Below are 17926 nucleotides of genomic sequence, written 5' to 3' on the forward strand. Positions count from 1 at the left end.
TTATCGCCCAGGCCTAGTCCTAAGATTTAATCGAGTGAAATTAAAACACTCTTTTGTACATCAGTCTGTCCTAGAACTGAATAAGGTACACGTAAAATTAAAACCCGGGAATTATGTCTTTTTTTTTATTATTCTATTGTATTTACTGTGTCTATGTCTATTGTGAACTGTGTTGTGTTAGCAAAGATTTAGTGTGCAAGAAACATACTGTTACGTAAGAAAAATTTCAGACTTTATCTGACAATAAAGTTTAACATTTTATATCTATTCATCCATCCATCCATCCATCTATCTATCTGTCTGTCTATTCATCTTTCTATCATTCCATCCATCCATCAGGCCATATATCATCTATCCATCTCTCTGTTTATCCGTCTGTCTATTCGTCTTTCTCTGTCTATCATTCTATCCATCCATCCCATCATCTGTCTATCCATCATTCATCTATCATCTATCCATCTATCTTCTATCCACCCATCCCATCTATCGTCCATCCATTTGTCTGTCGATCTATCCACAGTTCTATCCATCCATCTTTCCAACTACTGTATCTATCCATCTATCAATCTATGATGAATCTGAATTCATTGTACTTCCTTATATTAAATTTCAATTCAGCAACCTGTTTGCTACCACAAAATCAGGAATTAAGAAAGAATTTAAAAGGCATTCTCAATTCAGTTCTGAATGCCATATAATTCTGGCCATTACACTGATGCCACTTGTATTCGAATGTCTTTGTTCATGAATGATGATTTGTTGTTTCCAGCTCTTTTAATATCACTTAAGTACTAAACAAGACCTAATGATGACACATAAATTGCCAAAAGACCAAAAGCTTTGACTATGACCATCCATTCCAGACTCAGACTCTGCTGGCAATGGCAAGGTGAATGTTTTAAAAGGTGAATGTTATTAAAAGAGGGAAGGAGAGAAGCCTATGCCAGAATCTATAGTTTCAATTACCAGGCAAGACAAAGGAGCAGAGCCAACAGGAAAGGCTTCACTGAGAGGCAATTATTCATCAAGAACACAGACAGGGGGTAAACAACCGGGCCTGGATGTCAAAAGACAAGAGATGGAGAGAGTGAGAGATGAAGGAGTACAGGAGCAGGCGAGTGCAGGAGAGAGAGAGAGAGAGAGAGAGAGAGAGAGAGAGAAACTCCAGGAAGTTTTCCACATTTAAAGTAATGCTCATCCATCAAAATAGTCAAAGTAGCGTGAGAAGCTTATTGGAGTATGAAAAGGGAAATTTTAAAAACACCAATACATCACCGTCTGTTCTGTCCAACAGATTAAATCTTTAAAAACGGGGTTTGCAATCAACTTTATGTATAACCTAACAAGAAAGGATGTGCAATACTACATATTTTGAGTAAGTTGAGTAGTTGGACGAACTTGAAAGAACAGGCAGTCTAAACCGGAAGCCCAGGAAAAGGCTGATTACAATAATAAGCCTCAACTAAAATTCAACAAGTCACAAGTTAAATGTCACACACAACAAATTAAAGAGAAAAAACACAAACTATTATTTGATGAACTGATTTGATTTTTCAACCTTGTAGATTAAGAGTAGATGTAGATGAATTTATTATATGTCTGGGAATGCAGGCTAAGAAGCATTTCCCATTAATGTTTAATAGTATTCATTTTTGAAAACCTTTATTGTCTTCAAAAGGTTTTAGTCCACTAGCATAGTTCAAATCAACATGGAGGAGAATGATTTTTATTTATTTGGTGGAAGAAAAATGTTGGGTCATCTATTTTGAGGTCATTTTTCTGAGAAAATTCACTAGATTCCAATACATTGGGAGTTTTATCATGATTGTCCAAGGTCTATGAGTTGTTTCAGCAGTCCAAATGCAGAAAGAGACTAAAGCTGACTGGAGAAAAACCACAACTCATGACCAGCCACTCCAGATAGCAATTACAATCCAAATTGAATCATCCTGAAATCTCCAAACACTCCAAAATAATAAAATTCTCAGTGGAAAGAGAGGAATGGCATTATAATTAAACTCCCTTGTTCTTGTTTCTCTTCCATCGTTCGCAGGCCCTGTAAATGAACGCAAAGCTAAACGACAGGAGGATTAGATTGGGGAATTAATTTCGGTAGAAAAATTCATTTTTTGTCCACCTTGCCTGAATCCTGCATAGAGTTTCCACTTGTCCATGTCGTGCAATAGAAGAACTGGAGGATTTGTTGAACACATGCAATTCTAAGACGTGTACGCCTGTCAGTCTGTCTCGCCAACACATCGGGGCTTAAAAACAGACAAAGAATCCTCTAAGCAGTATACAGGGGTTAAAGCAAAAAAAAATCTTTTGACTGAACATTTTTCCTCGGCCAAACTCCATTCCACAGCCATACCTGTCACATACCCAGTTTAAGAGCAGTTTTTTTCCTTCTTGCAATAGTGAGTACATGCTTTACCTACACAAATTAAATACTCAAAGAACATTTGCATTTAAAGAAAGGCAATTTTGAACTGCATTTCTATTATTTACACACTTTAATGAAATTTTCATGTTTTCAATCTAATGCTTTTACAAGACTTGACTCTTTGTGGTGTAGTCATACAAATAATTAACCATTTGCATAACTTTCCAACACAAATTTTCATTTCTCAAATAATAAAAGCCAACAGAGAATGCTTTTGCTGCTTATGAGAGCATTAAGGATCCTGTACATGTTTGAATTTGTTGATTCGTCTACATTTAATGAGAAAGTCTTTCCTTGCAGCTTGACAGACAGTTCTGTTTTAAACTGCGCAGCAATGCCATGTGTGCAGAAGAGGTGAGTGCATTAGATATTGATAATTTGGAAAGTGCGCTCCGATCGTTAGCAACCGACTTGATTAGCTCCACTAGTGGCTGCGACAGAGTGAGCGGCAGGTCTTGTCCAGCTAAAAACGCACATATATTCACTTTGTGGTCACATACACGGTCAGCCATAGATGCCCGTACCTCGATTGTGGTAGATGCACCAGGCAGGGAGGAGGTATGCTTAAGAGAACGAACGGCAGCTTTGTGTGCGTCGTCTGATTGATGCCGCAGAAGCACTTTTTTGCCTTTACTGCCATACTTACATTTTTTTATGGCAAACTACACACATACACGGACCTGGCAGTTTCATTTTATTACACCAGGATCAGAGCGAGCAGCCATCCTCCCCAGTTTCTTCAAGCCAAGTCCATCTCCATTTATTTTTAACGGACTTGCCGATGAGTGACATCCATTCCAAACCTTCCTCCAAAAGCAGCATGTCCATAACTGACATGCTAGCTTAATACGTAAACTCTAAAGGCTAATTAATGCGCCCCTCTTCCGCCACCACACAAGTAGGCCTGTCGCAATAATCAATATATCGACTTATCGCGCAATATATGTACATGACCTCAATTATTTTTGGTGACGCAATATATCGCCCATTATATTTACTTAAAAATGAATGTCACCATGTTTTTTACATTCCACTTGTGCCTGTGTCTTTTGCAGCTTATCGAACATAACATGGTGTAGTCAGGATGAGGTGCTAGTTCAAATTAAAAAAATGCTTCTACAAAAAAAAAAGTTTCATCTGCAGTAGTGTTGTCAAAAGACCCGGTATTTCGGTACCAAGTCGGTACTAAAAAAATGAAAACGTTACGGTACCAGGTTTTTTTAAGTACCGGTGGTACAGAGTACCCAGTCAACCCGGTTCTTGATGCGCTATCCGAAAGCTATCCTCTTCCAGTGTTGCCAAGTCCGCGGTTTTCCCGTGGAATTGGGCTGCTGTAACACTGTTGCCGTGGGTTGTTTTTCATGTCCGCGGGTTGAAAAACGACCCCATTAACATGATATTTAGCCCCTGGAATGCGAATTTTACCAGGGAAACCCTGCCAAAACATGCGTATTTTATCCCCGCAACGCGATTTTTAACGGGGACCCCCTCGAAACGCGATTGGGCGGGTTTTGTTGTGAAAACCTGGCAACCACTTCGTGGCATAAAATGGTCTTTAAAATGACAATAATATCGCTTATAGCAATTATTTCTGGGACAATATATTGCACAACAAAAATTTGTTATCGTGACAGGCCTACACACAAGCGCACTTCTGACCAATCAGATGTGATTGTATGGTTAAGAGCCAGCTGTTTCGGTGGAATGACTGCATATCATTGAAATGAATAGCTGAGCCGGCAGAACAACAACAACAATGCGCTACATGTTTCTTTTCTCCTCATTTTTTCCAAACGACGGAAATCCGTCGTAGCGACGGAAAACTTTAAGCCCTGAGCATGGATCTCAGAAATCAATCTAATGCAGCTCCAACCAGCATGTATAAGTAAGACTGCTTGGGGCAAAGACTCCCATCTGTAGTTTTTTGACAGGACCTGATGCTATTTTTTTGTTGTTCCTAATGGTAAACTAGCAAATACAAATGAATTAATCACACAGCAAGTTGATTAACCTAAAAGCTGGTTGAAATAATGTTAATAACTTTTTTCTTTTAATTATATGACTAAGCTACCCAAATTTCATATTAAAAAGAGGAGGATTTTAAAAATAGCTTTTATATTAATGTTTGTCTATTTCTCAACAGCATTTCTTTTGCCTCCTGTATTCTAGCATAACTATTTGCAGACTAGACTATTTGCAAGACTATTTGCAGAAAAGCAAAATGGCAACCTACACATTGGGAGATGATGTAAAATCACATCTTGCAATCCTTTACCACAGCATTATGAGTTCATAAGTATACATGAGGAGGTTCAACGTCTCCCTCTCACCTCAGGACAAGAGAACAAAAGACACAAACTAAAATGAGGGCAATCATCTCTGATAAATACAGTCTTTAGCCTGTCAATGTCCTCATAAGAGGCCTAAAGTTACAGATATTTTTATCAGGGCAAACCCACCAGTACAATAACAGACTTGCACATAGTCAGCACAGGCATACGACAACAAATGAACATGGACACACATGCACAGTGTCTCTGTGGTGATTCTGCACCTTCGCTTATTATTTTGCTGTTTAATAAAGACGCTGACACATCTGACACAGGATCAGAGTAAATGATTGGAGCAGTCCGAGATGTGACCTCCTATGGCCTTTAGGTCAAAAGAGTCCATCTTCTTATTCAATATCAGAGTTAGTAATGGAAATCCAGCAAAAGAAAGCTCAAAGGGACGGAAAAGTAATCAAAGTATTTACTGCTCATCCTTTCAGGTTTGCTCATGTTAGTCTGTGTGGATGCAATCATTCTTTGACTTACAGTTTTTGCAGCTGTGATGATGTACTGAAGGACCATCTCCCTTTTTGTGCTCAGGTCCTTCTCTCTGAGAGGCGCTTTCTTCTCTTCATTAAGATTCATATCCTCCTGAAAACACACATGTAAAAGGAAAAAGTCTTGTTACAAGATAAATCCTTTTAAGTTCTTCAGTATTGTGACCTGCTTTATGAGAATCTCCATCATAATGGCAAGACCTTTGACCCAAACACAAGGGTCTAACAAATCAAATACTAATTCAACATACTGTATTTTTGCTCAAAAGAAAATAGCACTGAAGATGCTGGTTGTAAACTTAGCAGAGAAGAGCAAAGAGCTCTTGCATCTTTTCATTTCAATGCTCACATGAATCAAATTATGCCTAACACCTGTTCTTTTTGGAACTGCAAATAAATGAAACCGTAGGAAGTCAACCTCTGCTTGTGAATCCATCAGGCAGATATGTCTTCCCCACATCTTATGACATTAAGAAAAAGAAAAGGAGATGAAAACAGAGTGATAATTCATGTTAAATATCCCAAAGGAAAAAATAAAAGCATCTTTTATGCATCTTTAACCCTTACAGACCGAAGTACTGACTTTCATCATGTATTTTTCTTATTCTTTAACATGTCTTTAGAAAGCCATTAGTAATAAAAACCAAGTTGTATCAGGGTTTAATTTGGAGAGAAAAAAAAACCGCTGGGCTTTTAGGGTTGCAAAATTTGACCACCTAATGCTCATCATTGCATTTTTACTACACTTAAAAATGGTCTCAAATGTATTCACATTCAAAATTTCAGGGCATGTAAGCCTTTTCCCATCACTACACACCCCGTCTAGTATTTTTAACGCTTTAATCAATTAATATGTCTCAAAGGTGTTCCAAAAGGACCCCCTTTTTGTGTGACTAGGTAGCTGTGGCAGTTAACACGCAATTTTTTACCACCAAAATTATTGTAATATATTTCAGAGTGTCAGCTACTGTTGTGTAGTTTTTACATATATTTAGCGAAGTTTAGGTATTTTTTTAATTTGTTTTAAACAAACGTTGCAATTCTGCTGCTATGCTGGGTCTCTGAGGGTTAAAGCTGAATCTAAAAATATCCCCTAGTTTGCGGCGGGAGTCATTACGTGTTTTTGATGAAACACTTTAAAAATTTTAATCGATAATGAATAAAGGGCCATTTTTGCTAAATTGTTATATGATTGGCTATTATAAACATCTGTTGTCTATGTGGACACATTTTTTGTATGCAGTTTTGGGAGATCTTTTGAAAATTAGTACTTAATACAAGCCTGACTGATGAAGTCATGAATTATGTATTAGAAAATCTAATGGGCCAATTTCTGAAAAGATTAGAAATTAACAGTGAAACAGAAATGAGCATGTTCATAAATCTGAACCTGTGTACTGCTAAGACAGACATTGGCAGATATATTTGGCAATTTTACTTCCCAGATTACTGAAGCAACACGTCCTGTGCCAAAACAAACTAACGCGCTGCACTTCTCAAACTCACTATCTCTGACAAAGACAGAGACAGAGACAGAGAAAAGAACTAGGGTGCATCCGTGGACAGTTTACGGTTTACCATCAACAGATAGAAAGGGCATGGAAATCTCAAGGCAAACAGAACAATAAAATCGATAAGAGAGGAAGCAAAAGAAAGAGAGAAATAAGAGAGAAAGACAATAACGGCAGCAACGGATGTTGAGTGCAATAGTCCTAGTGTCTCCACCTCCAGTCTTATTTCCCTTTCACCACAGCGCTCTCCCTTTCTTCCTGTTTCTGAGATGATAGATCAGCAGAGCCGTTTAGGATTTCACTGATGGGTTCGCAGGCGTGATGCAGTCCTCGTGTGTCAGAGAGAGAAAGAGAAGAGGATGCTGGGATAGGTGAGGATAGGGCGCAGAGTGGAAAGGCATCTGTTACCACCGTTGGCCCTGTCACCTCTGCTGGCATTCTCATGTATCCAAACTCGTACTTGCCATGACTAATGACTGCGTCTCTGCCCACGTTATCCACACTCTCCCTTCTCTACCCAGCAGTGGCTGCTCCTGTCACTCAATCCTGCGCTCCGAGATGCTGCTCAACTGCCAACACCACCTCCACTCTTAGAAAGGGCACAGACAGAGACCTCCATACGACAGCACTAACGCAACGGAGGACTGTGCAATTTTTTAAAACGATACTTGTGAGAAATTTGATTAAATGGATGTGCTTGAGATTAATGTGTGACAAAAGTGCAATGGAATTCAGTTAACTTTCAACAGCTCAGAATTGTGTTGATATTGAAAAGTATAAAAAGTTTTTTTGTATTTTTTTTTTTTTTTTCCCAGAAACCTGAAGGATTGAGAAGGTCAAAAAAGTTTGTAAAGTAAAACTTTTTACATTTAAATTAAAATACATTAAAATTCATTTCCAGTGAACAGGTTTTCTACAAAATTATTTTTGTTATAAATGCTTATTAGATATGATAATTTGCAAGTCCAAATCAAAACTATATTGTAGGGATTATTTTATTTTTGTGTATTTTCTTTTATTTACCACAACAAACTAAGCTGCTTGCAAACATTTGTCAGTGACCGTATGATGTGTGTCCAATACGTGAAAGTGAGTAAGTGTTTGAGTATGTGTATTTATAGGCATGAGGGCCTCGTCCTACTATGAATACAAGCTGATTGAGGTCAGTGACCCATAACAATCCATTTCATTATGAAAAGGTTGCGTTTCCTCAAAACATAATTTGAAATAAACCTCTAGTGATTATAGTGGTTGAAAGGTTGATAAAGGTCATTGAGTAGGAATAATAATTAGCTGGTTTTATACATGTCCACAGTAAGTAGACATGTGTACAATAGCATGAATGCAGATCAACAAATCCCTCACTCTCAGAGAATGTTTATTTCAATTTATGTTTCACAACACAATATAAGTACTTTTTTGTCTACAATTACATATCTTACCATCATTTTCTCAAAGAGGGCAAGGATTTCCTTCTCTGATGTAATCTTTGAAGAAAGCTCCTCAAATTCAGAGGAAGTGGACCAGTCACCAGAAGAGGAATGCTTTGACATGTGGGAGAGGGGTGGCCGTTCCTTTTTACTGCCAGGGATCCGGATACTGGAAAATCTGTCCAGCTAACAGAAAGATGAAACATTTGTGAGAGTATGAGTGAGATTGGCTCAGTGATAATGATTAGTCTGTTGATTTTTTTCTCCATTTAGGTAAACATACCCTACCATTCAAAACTCTGGGGTAAGTAATTTACAATGTTACATTTCAAATAAATGCTGTTCTTTTGTTCTTTCTATTCATCAAAAAATGCTGATCCTGAAATCTTGAAAAAGGTATCACAGTTTCCACAAAAACATTAAGCAGCACAACTGTGATGATGATGATAATAATAATAATAATAATAATAAATGTTTCCATGAGAACTAAATCAGCATATTATTAAGATTTCTGAAGGATCATGTGACACAAAAGACTGCATTAAAGACTGCTGAAATTCAACATTTTAAAATATATTAAAACAGAAAACAATTACTTTAAAATAACATTTCACAATATTAATGTTTTTGTATTTTTTGCATTTTGCTAAAAATGTATTAAAAAAAAAATGTAAAAATTTAAAAAAATATATAAATATTACATTACAAAAATAAATGTTTCACACAAAAAAAAGCTTAAATCACTGAATTATAAATAAAACAAAAGCACAAAGCACAAAATATGTGTTAACTGGCAAAAATACACATTCCCTCCTCATATTGCATTACTCATTTTTTTCATAATATAATTATACAGTATTATTAATACATTATTATTATGATTAATAACATCGTATTATCATTAGAGCCCAACCGATATGGGTTTTTTGGGGGCCGATACCGATATTAGGGAAAAAGTAAACATTTTTTCACAAAAAAAAAATTGTATTAGTAAAAAAGGCAGATATCGATATATCGCCCGATATTCTTTGTGTATATTATTGTACAGTACCAGTCAAAAGTTTGGACACTTTCCCATTTGTGTGTCCAAACTTTTGACTGGTACTATATATAGAATACAGTATATACATAAACAGAATATATATACACATCACCACATTTGAGTGATCATTGCAAAAAATGTGTTTATCAAACACTTATAATGACGTGACAAAGATATGTAACGGAGGCAGGGCATTTAACAATTTAACAATAAACTTTATTATCCAAAATGAGTCTGACATCAGTGCACTGAACAGTAAAGCTGAAGTTTATTCTGTTGAAATTTATTTCACTTCGGAACATTCATTCACAGATTTGCGCTACTGTCTTCACACGCATACGAAACTTACTAGAGAAGTGTGACAGTTATACAGGGTTCCCACTCTTTCATGAACACCAGATTCAAGGACTTTTTAAAGCACCATTTATTTTATATCAAGCAGACGTGGTGATCAAACACTTATAATGACGTGACAAAGATACGTAATGCATTTAACAATTTAACAATAAACTTTATTATCCAAAATGAGTCTGACATCAGTTTATATATCTCAGTAAATAAATACTATAAAATTCACGTCTCGCGCACTTTAATGCCCTTTGAATGTAACGTGTACGTTCCCTTTGAACTGGAATCATGGCGGAATATCATGTGAATTCCACTTTGCAGGACACTTACGGTCGAATAAGACAACGCTTGAATGCTGCTGCCTGAACTAGAGACATCATTACTGAAGTAAAATTGTTGGCTGGTGTCACTATCTCGCGAAAGCGGCGGTGGATCTCCACCAAACTCGGGGGATCCCTTCAGCTCGAGGAGCCCTTTCAAACACCACCCTCCGTGTGTCGGTACCTATCGGTACCGATAGCCCCGTGTGTCGGGGCTATCGACAAAGGGGTGGTCTCATTCAAAAGGGGGCCTCGAGACGTACACTCGATTCGGCGTTCAAGAGGGTTCCTCGAGCTGAAGGGATCCCCTGAATTTGGTGCAGATCCTCCGCGCCGTTACGGAGATATGGCCGTTCAAAGTTTCAATTGTATTCCATACACTTAAGCTATAAAGAGTTTCATCAAGGTCGCCAGTAGCAAACAATGGAGCGCGCTCTGCTGGACAAACTACGTAATTACACCATTTTATCTGCGTTTTATGTTCTGTAAAAAAAAAAATCATATCAGTGGCATATTCGCCGATACCGATATATCTGCGACAGGCTCATATCAGCCGATAAAATCGCCAAAACGATATATCGGTCGGGCTCTAATTATCATTATTATTAACTACTAGCCTACATCCCCAAAAGTTTTTCCATCACCATTATAGTTCTCCAGTTGTGTAGACTAGGGATGCATGATATATCGTCGGCCATATCGTTATCGGCCAATAAATGCTATTTTTTTTATATTAGGTCAAATTACAAAATTAGGTCGATATCTTTAAGCCGATAAATTATGTATTATTTCCGCTGGTTGAACCACTTCACGTGCTTGCTGCTGGCCACTAGGGTTTTGATCGTCGCTTCTGTGACATCGCACAAAGCAGACGCGCGCGTTACAAGAGCTGCTGCTAGAGAGAAGATAAGATGTCAGCGGTGTGGTAGCTCCCTGTACCAGCGTTGACAGCGAAAGTCTCTTCTCAGCGGCATCAAATGTGATTGATGAAAAGAGAAACAGACTTATGTGTGAGAAAGCTGAAATGCTTCTCTTCATTAAAAAAAACATCCTACTCTTACATTCACAGATGAAGTAGCCAGAGAATCCTGTAACATTTCTAGTTGGCCTTTCTGTTAAATTCACACAAAGTCATGCTGTATAAAAATAAACATTTTATTTATCTATTGCAAATTTTTATTATTTGATTGGTATTTTTATTATGTAAGTAATGTTGTTCAGTGACTTGGTTGCTTTATTTATGCATTATTTTTTTGTCAAGGCAATAGATTTTATTTATATAAAAGAAAGTTGGCCATAGAAATGAATAGTTAATTAATAAAGTTCAGAGATCAGTTCAAACTTTTCTGAAGTTAAGGTTTTAAAATAAAATCAGTTGTTCACTGTATGTGCTTGCCTTTTGTTTTTAAAGTTATCAGTTATCAGTATCGGCCAAAATTTCCATATCGGTGCATCCCTAGTGAAGACTATAATAGAGCGGCACTGCACAAACTAGTCAAACGTGCAGAATGTAATTTGTGCTGATAGTTCTATGGATTGTTGAAGTTAAAACTTCGCAACAAGGCAACAAATCTATAAGGTAGAGCGGTCTTGTACATACCGCCTAATGTATGATATTTTGAGGCAAAAGACCAGCCTGAACTGAACAGAAGTTCAAAAGTTTCAGATCTTTATCAAATACCCACCATAGCCCTGTTAACTTTGTTTATGATCAGTTATAGCTTCCTTATTGTAAGCAGACTTTCATTAGAAGACTGTCAGCTTCACATTCACCATGCCTAACGAACAGAGTGTCCAGGGAGACAGTGTAACTTGCATTGTAAATTTATATCGAGGTGGTGGGCCCCCGCATCACACAGATAATGATTTCCTAATTGGATTAATTTATCAGAAAGCTGTTTTCTCTCCCTCGGCCTGTGGGCGCAACGGGGAGAAGATGGGCGATTGAGATGTCAGCGTTGGCTGAAAAGGTGGGTGGTTTATTTTCAGGGGACTTGCCCCCTTTCTTTCGAGAGGCGGGTGAATTAGCAGCAGTTATCTTCGAGAATATTTTTCACTGACACCACCCATTAAACATTATCTCAGTGAGAAGGAGAGCAACACGCTGAGATAATCAGCAATGACACTGATGTAAAATTAATTAAACACAAGCAGTAGATCAGAGTGTAGCTAGCGACTACAGTGCACGGAGCCAATGCAGGGAGCAAATGCGTGGTGTGTGATACCAAACGACACCATCATCTGTCTAATTTGGTTTGCTGCTGCCCTAAAGTGTCTCTTCGCTACATTGAGTGATGGCACTGATCAGTTTAATCACAGAGATTCATCCCCAGTGGAGGGAAGAAGCGGTTTGCTATTCTACACTCGTTACCGGTGAATAGATAAATAAATATGTTCAGCCGCTACCTCGATAACAACAACAGGCATCATACTGCAGCCGCCGCGAACTGATCTAGATGATGAAGTGCTTTTCAGGGCTGTTTAGGTGTTTATGAGTGAGTCTGCACCTTACTTTCATGTAATCTCTCTCCCCCTTTCTCGCCAGCAGACACTTTGATGTTACTAATGGCACCATTCCCCTCCATTCCTCTTCTGATCATTCCACCAGACCCCTCTTCAGTAATTCAGCCTCTCAACACCAAAATGCATTTCTACCATGACCAAACATCAGCCCTCACTTGGAAAAAAAACCCTCCATTATCTAAGGACATGATTCACTCATCGAAAACATGTCCTACACCATTCTGCAATCCCATAAAGTCCAAAGAATACATCTGTTAATTTAACTTATTCACCATTTGTCATTAAAAGAATAGTTAACTCAAAAATAAAAATTTGGTGAAAACATACTTACCCTCAAGCCACACAGGATTTACAGTAGATGAGTTGGTTTGTTCATCAGAAAAGATTTGGAGAAATTTAGCATTACATTACTTGCTCACCAATAGATCCTCTGCAGTGAATAGGTGCAGTCAGAATGAGAGTTCAAACAGTTGATAAAAACATCACAATAATATACAAAAACTTCAGTCCATCAATTAACGTCTTTTGAAGTGAAAAGCTATAAGTTTGTAAGAAACAAATCCATCATAAGGCATCTTTAAAGGCAACTTTAAATTGTTGCTTCTGGCCAAAAAACGAGTCCATAATCCATAACACTTCCTCCAGTGAAAAAGTTTTCCCCTGTTGTCCTCTCACAACAGAATTCACAGACATGTGTTTAGGACATTTGTTTTCTCATGAAAATGACATACAAATCATATACGGTCATAATCGCGTGCTTATTAGCTTCATGTTTCATCCGTGGAAATGTTTTCCTGGGTTTCTTATGTACAGAACTGAACGCAGAAGTGAAATGGATGTTCGTAATCAGAGACAGGGCAGGATATGAACTAGGGTTGGGCCATTTTACAAGATTAGATATTTGTCAGTGGTGCTCAGTATCTGCAAATAATTCGCCATTGTCCTATCAGTCATCTCTCCTTACTCGGTGTATGTGGTAAGTGAACTTTCATGTACTGTAATGTAGGGCTGTGCGATTTGGGGGAAAATATCAAATTGCGATTTTTTTGACCGATATTGCGATTGCGATTTGATTTGCGATTTCATCCAAGTGATATTAGCAAGCAGTTAGACTGAATTTACATAAATTTTAAACGCGGAGCCAGGCGCGAGTCGACACAGGTTGCGCGTGTGCGTCAAGCCTCATCCATACTGCCAGATGCGCTCGTGAAGACTTGCGGTGCGGAGCCGGGTGCGAGTATAAACGAGCATTACGAGACAGGCTGCGTGAGTGCGGCAAGCATGAACGGCTCGTCCGTGACACGGGATTCGCGCCGTGTGGGGCAGACAGGAGCGAGTATGAGAAGCATTCACAGACACAGGCTGTGTGTGCGCTCTTCTGAATTGGGAATAGCCAACATGCATTATAAACTTATTTCAAATTAATCTGTTGGGGAGATAAAATGTGTAAGATAACGTTCACGTACTAACAAAAACATCTAAGAATGTATCTGTTATTCTCCAGTACTGAAAACAGAATCGATAAGGGAGCTATTGATATGCGCTGTGACGCAGCTCTTGCAAATGACCTTTTTTGTTCGTTGTCTGTCATTTCGAAGCTTAAGTTGCATACGGTTTTCTTTAGTTTTAATTTGCCTAACTATCGATCTGACCCAGTAGACGACATAATCCCACTCTGTCTCTCTCCCGTCCCGCGTTCCGTTTTTTACATTTTGTTAATGGTGGGTGTTTACGCAGTTGGCTAGAGCAGTGCTGATTGGGGAGAACGGAGGTGCGCTCACTCTATTGGTTAGTAAGACTGCAACTCAAGTTCCACATCGCAGGCTTTGCTATTAGGAAATCGCAACGTCTCACATCGCGATTTCGATTAATCGCACAGCCCTACTGTAATGTAACTGTCTACCGCTAGCAAGCGGCTAACCATGTCCCTTTAGTGGCTCCGTAGAACGCATTATTTGTTTTCCATGCCTTTCTGCAAACAGATTCACGCTTCGGGCACACCTCCTAACCCCGCCCCCGATGTCATCGTCCATCACTATGTTTCACTGTAGACATCGTCCGATGCCAATTTGGTAGACATCGCCGAATCCTAATATGAACGCATAATATGATTGACATATGAGCAGCGAATAAGCTTCCTCTGAGTCAGAACAGCGATCACAGAAGAGAAAAACACAGGCAGACAGCGCTGGAAGCGGCTAATGCTCATCAGTAAATCAGTGGAAAATAAATAAAAAATGATGATTGTCTAAATTATATGTTTTAAAACAAAAACGCACTAGTATAAACGTAACCTAAAAGATGTGGAATCTGAAAACTATTTGAACGTTATTAAAACTGTTTGCACTGATATATTGTGTTGGTTACATTTTGCTCCTTTGTGCTTTTTTGTTCCTTTGTGCAGTGGCTCAGGAGATGAGTCTTTGAGTCTGTAAAAACGTCAATAAGCTGAAAAAATAAAACCAATTTTTTTTTTTAAGGTAAAGTAATCTTATTAAAACAGATTTTATCAAATTGTTAGTGAAAAAAGTATCGTTCAGGAACCGGTATTCGGTATTGAAAATTTTTGAATGATACCCAGCCCTAGATGAGATTACCTTTTCACTGGAGAAAGCAAATTTACAGCGAGAGAACTCACATTTTAGCTGGAAGCAATGGTTTGAAGTTAAAAACATCGTAAAGGGGTCATATGATGCTTTTTTAAAGATCATTATTTTGTGTATTTGGTGTAACAGAATTTAATGTGTTCAAAAAACACATTATTTTTCAAATACTGTACATTATTGTAGGTCCTCTATGCCCCGCCTCTCTCAAACGCTTCGTTTTCTACAAAGTCCCTCCTTCCGACAAGCACAGTCTGCTCTGATTGGCCAGCTGACCCTGTGCATTGTGATTGGCCGAACACCGCAAGCACTCGTCGGAAATGTAATGCCCCTTACCATAATCGCGAGCTTCATCTTTCAAAATAAATGTAGACAGAGCCCGAAAGGGGAACAGAGTCGTGTGACAGACACAGTGATGAAGCTGGTATGTGTGCAGTACACAAGCCGCGGTTAAGACAGCTGACTCCACTGTGATCTCTCTCTCTCTCTCTCTCTCTCTCTCATGCTAATATTGCCACATAGTGAGGTAGATATGTGGGGGCGTGTTAGAACGAGCCGTTTTAGGGGGGCGTGGCAGAGTCTTAACTTTGATAAAGAATATCTCTTTGGTTTTGAGACTTTAGTCTTTGCAACTTCAGGGATCTTATCTATGCACAATCAGCTTGTAACACTCCAAAGAGAAAGGAAAACTTGAAATCGCATCATATGACCCCTTTAATGCTGGATTTGTTTCTTATAAACATGCAGCTTTTCGTTTTACAAGATGTTAATTTATGGACCAGAGTCGCGTGGATTATTTGTGAAGTAATTTTTATTAACTGTATGAAATCTCATTCTGACGACACCCATTCACTGCAGAGGATCCATTGGTGAGCAAGTGATGTAATGCTCAATTTCCACAAATCTGTTCCAATAAAGAAAAAACTCATCTACATCTTCGATGGCCTGAGGGCGAGTTCGTCTTCAGAAAGTTTTCATTTTTGGGTGATCTGTTCCTTTAAATTTGTTTTTCTTCATTGCATTCATGCATCCAGTCTATAAATCTGCTTCTCAATCCTTATAACCATTCATTCATGTGTTTATTCAGGACCACACCTTTGGGGTGCATGTGCATGATAGATAGAGAGAGAGAGAAAAAGAGTGTCCCAGCAGCATCTACCGCATCATAATCCTGATTTCCCTGTTCCTGGGTCTACCTTCCCTCTGGCGACTAGACACTAGAGACTGAAAATCAATACCAAACCAACACAAACAAAAACACATTTTGATGCTAATCGATAATGCAAAAGAAACTAAACACATTTTAAGACCACAAGAGTGATCTTACAATTAAGGAGGACTGTGAGAAAGAGAGAGATGGAGGACCCAGGAGGCGGAGAATTAAAGAGAAGAGAAGATTGAAATGTATTGAGGAAAGAGGAAACCTGGTGAAGACATGAATAGTGAGTAAAGCAGGGCAGAAGTGAGGAAAGTGAGAAGGATGATATGGGATCGAAGGGAGGATGGAGATGATTGCAGTGCTAAATGCCAAAATTGGTGCTATTCACCATGAGGGTGAAAAACGGCCACTGAGTTCCATCGATAAGATGGTCTAGGTGCTGTTTAAATTAACTGACTGCTCTACTCCATGACCCTAAGTTCTCCATCCAAACTATTTCATTACCTTCCGCTGCTGCTAGAGGAAATAGGTGCAGCTGCACAGGCTTGATACCACCAATGTGTAATGAAATTCAGACCAGTACATGAAATTCTAACATGCAGAATTCAGCTCAACACCATCTTTGTTCCATCACTCTAACAAACAAATTAAGAAAACTAAACAAACAATTCCACAAAGCTTTGCTAATTAGAAATAAAAAATTTAACTTAATTAGCCTGATTTTGCATTCGTTAATGGGTTTTCTGACTTGCATTTTCCCTTTTAAGATCTGGTCTAATTTCTGATTTTGTTATTGTTTGGTCTGTCAAAATCATCATGAAGTTATATAAAAGAGAGGAATTACTTTAGTGTATTACCTGTCGCAATAAATAAATAAATAAATAAATAAATATTTAAGTAATTTAAATAACTAAGTTGTACAGACAAATGTATATACTTACCATGAACTGAACAGCTTCAGTTCACAATTCACAATCAATTGTTTAAGCTTTACAGTTGCACGCATGCAGCCTTATTAGTGATGTAAATATAATGCATGCCACATGCTTAATAGAGGGCAGTTCTCAAGTGTTAGACATGCAAGAAAGAAACCACTCACCTCAAGGAAAGCTTAAATCAAAAATTAAAAGAAACAATCAAAGTAAATTTGTAGTAGTAGATTAGTAAATTCAGTTTGCTCAAAAAACCTGAGCAAACTGATATTGCACATAATCAGCCTTGTATCATACTGACTGCGAATAAAATGCTGTGGTTATGAGACTCAAAACACTGTGTTAGACATGGGTCTTCTAATAGTCTTGAAGTTAATATGGGGTTAATGTCAAATAACAGAGAAGGAATCAATTCTAAGATGTAAGCTTGTTGTTAACGAAGAACATGGCACAGAATTAAAAAGAGTGAATATCTGACAGGGCGAACAAGAGAAACCTGAATAAAGGACCTTACCACATCATCAGTAAATGTTCTGATGTTTAAGTGCTATAAACAGTGAGAGAGAGAGAGAGAGAGAGAGAGAGAGAGAGAGAGAGAGAGAGCATGAGAGAGAGAGAGAGAGAGAGAGAGAGAGAGAGAGAGAGAGAGAGAGAGAGAGAGAGAGAGAGAGAGAGAGAGAGAGAGAGAGAGAGAGATACTATTCTACCAAATAGTATAATTAAAAGATCGATACTTGGCGTCCGTGTATCGATACAGTATTGCCGCGGAAAATATCACAATACTATGC

The 17926-nt window shown here is 38.2% G+C and overlaps 1 protein-coding gene across 1 annotated transcript in view; it reads right to left on the reverse strand.

Annotated features, from left to right (window-relative positions):
• Positions 1 to 2237: 2237 nt before the first annotated feature.
• The window catches only part of LOC107687382 (protein diaphanous homolog 3-like), an 83866-nt gene continuing 68177 nt past the window's right edge, over positions 2238 to 17926 (reverse strand). Inside the window, exons 2-5 of the mRNA XM_016484677.1 lie at positions 17653 to 17685; positions 8224 to 8397; positions 5260 to 5364; positions 2238 to 2264 (exon numbers count right to left, since the gene is read on the reverse strand). Coding sequence (XP_016340163.1) covers positions 2238 to 2264; positions 5260 to 5364; positions 8224 to 8397; positions 17653 to 17685 — 339 coding nt within the window. The remainder of the gene's footprint in view (positions 2265 to 5259; positions 5365 to 8223; positions 8398 to 17652; positions 17686 to 17926) is intronic.

The sequence above is a fragment of the Sinocyclocheilus anshuiensis genome, unplaced genomic scaffold (genome assembly GCF_001515605.1).
Source record: "Sinocyclocheilus anshuiensis isolate Anshui unplaced genomic scaffold, SAMN03320099.WGS_v1.1 scaffold149, whole genome shotgun sequence".
NCBI classification, from domain to species: domain Eukaryota; kingdom Metazoa; phylum Chordata; class Actinopteri; order Cypriniformes; family Cyprinidae; genus Sinocyclocheilus; species Sinocyclocheilus anshuiensis.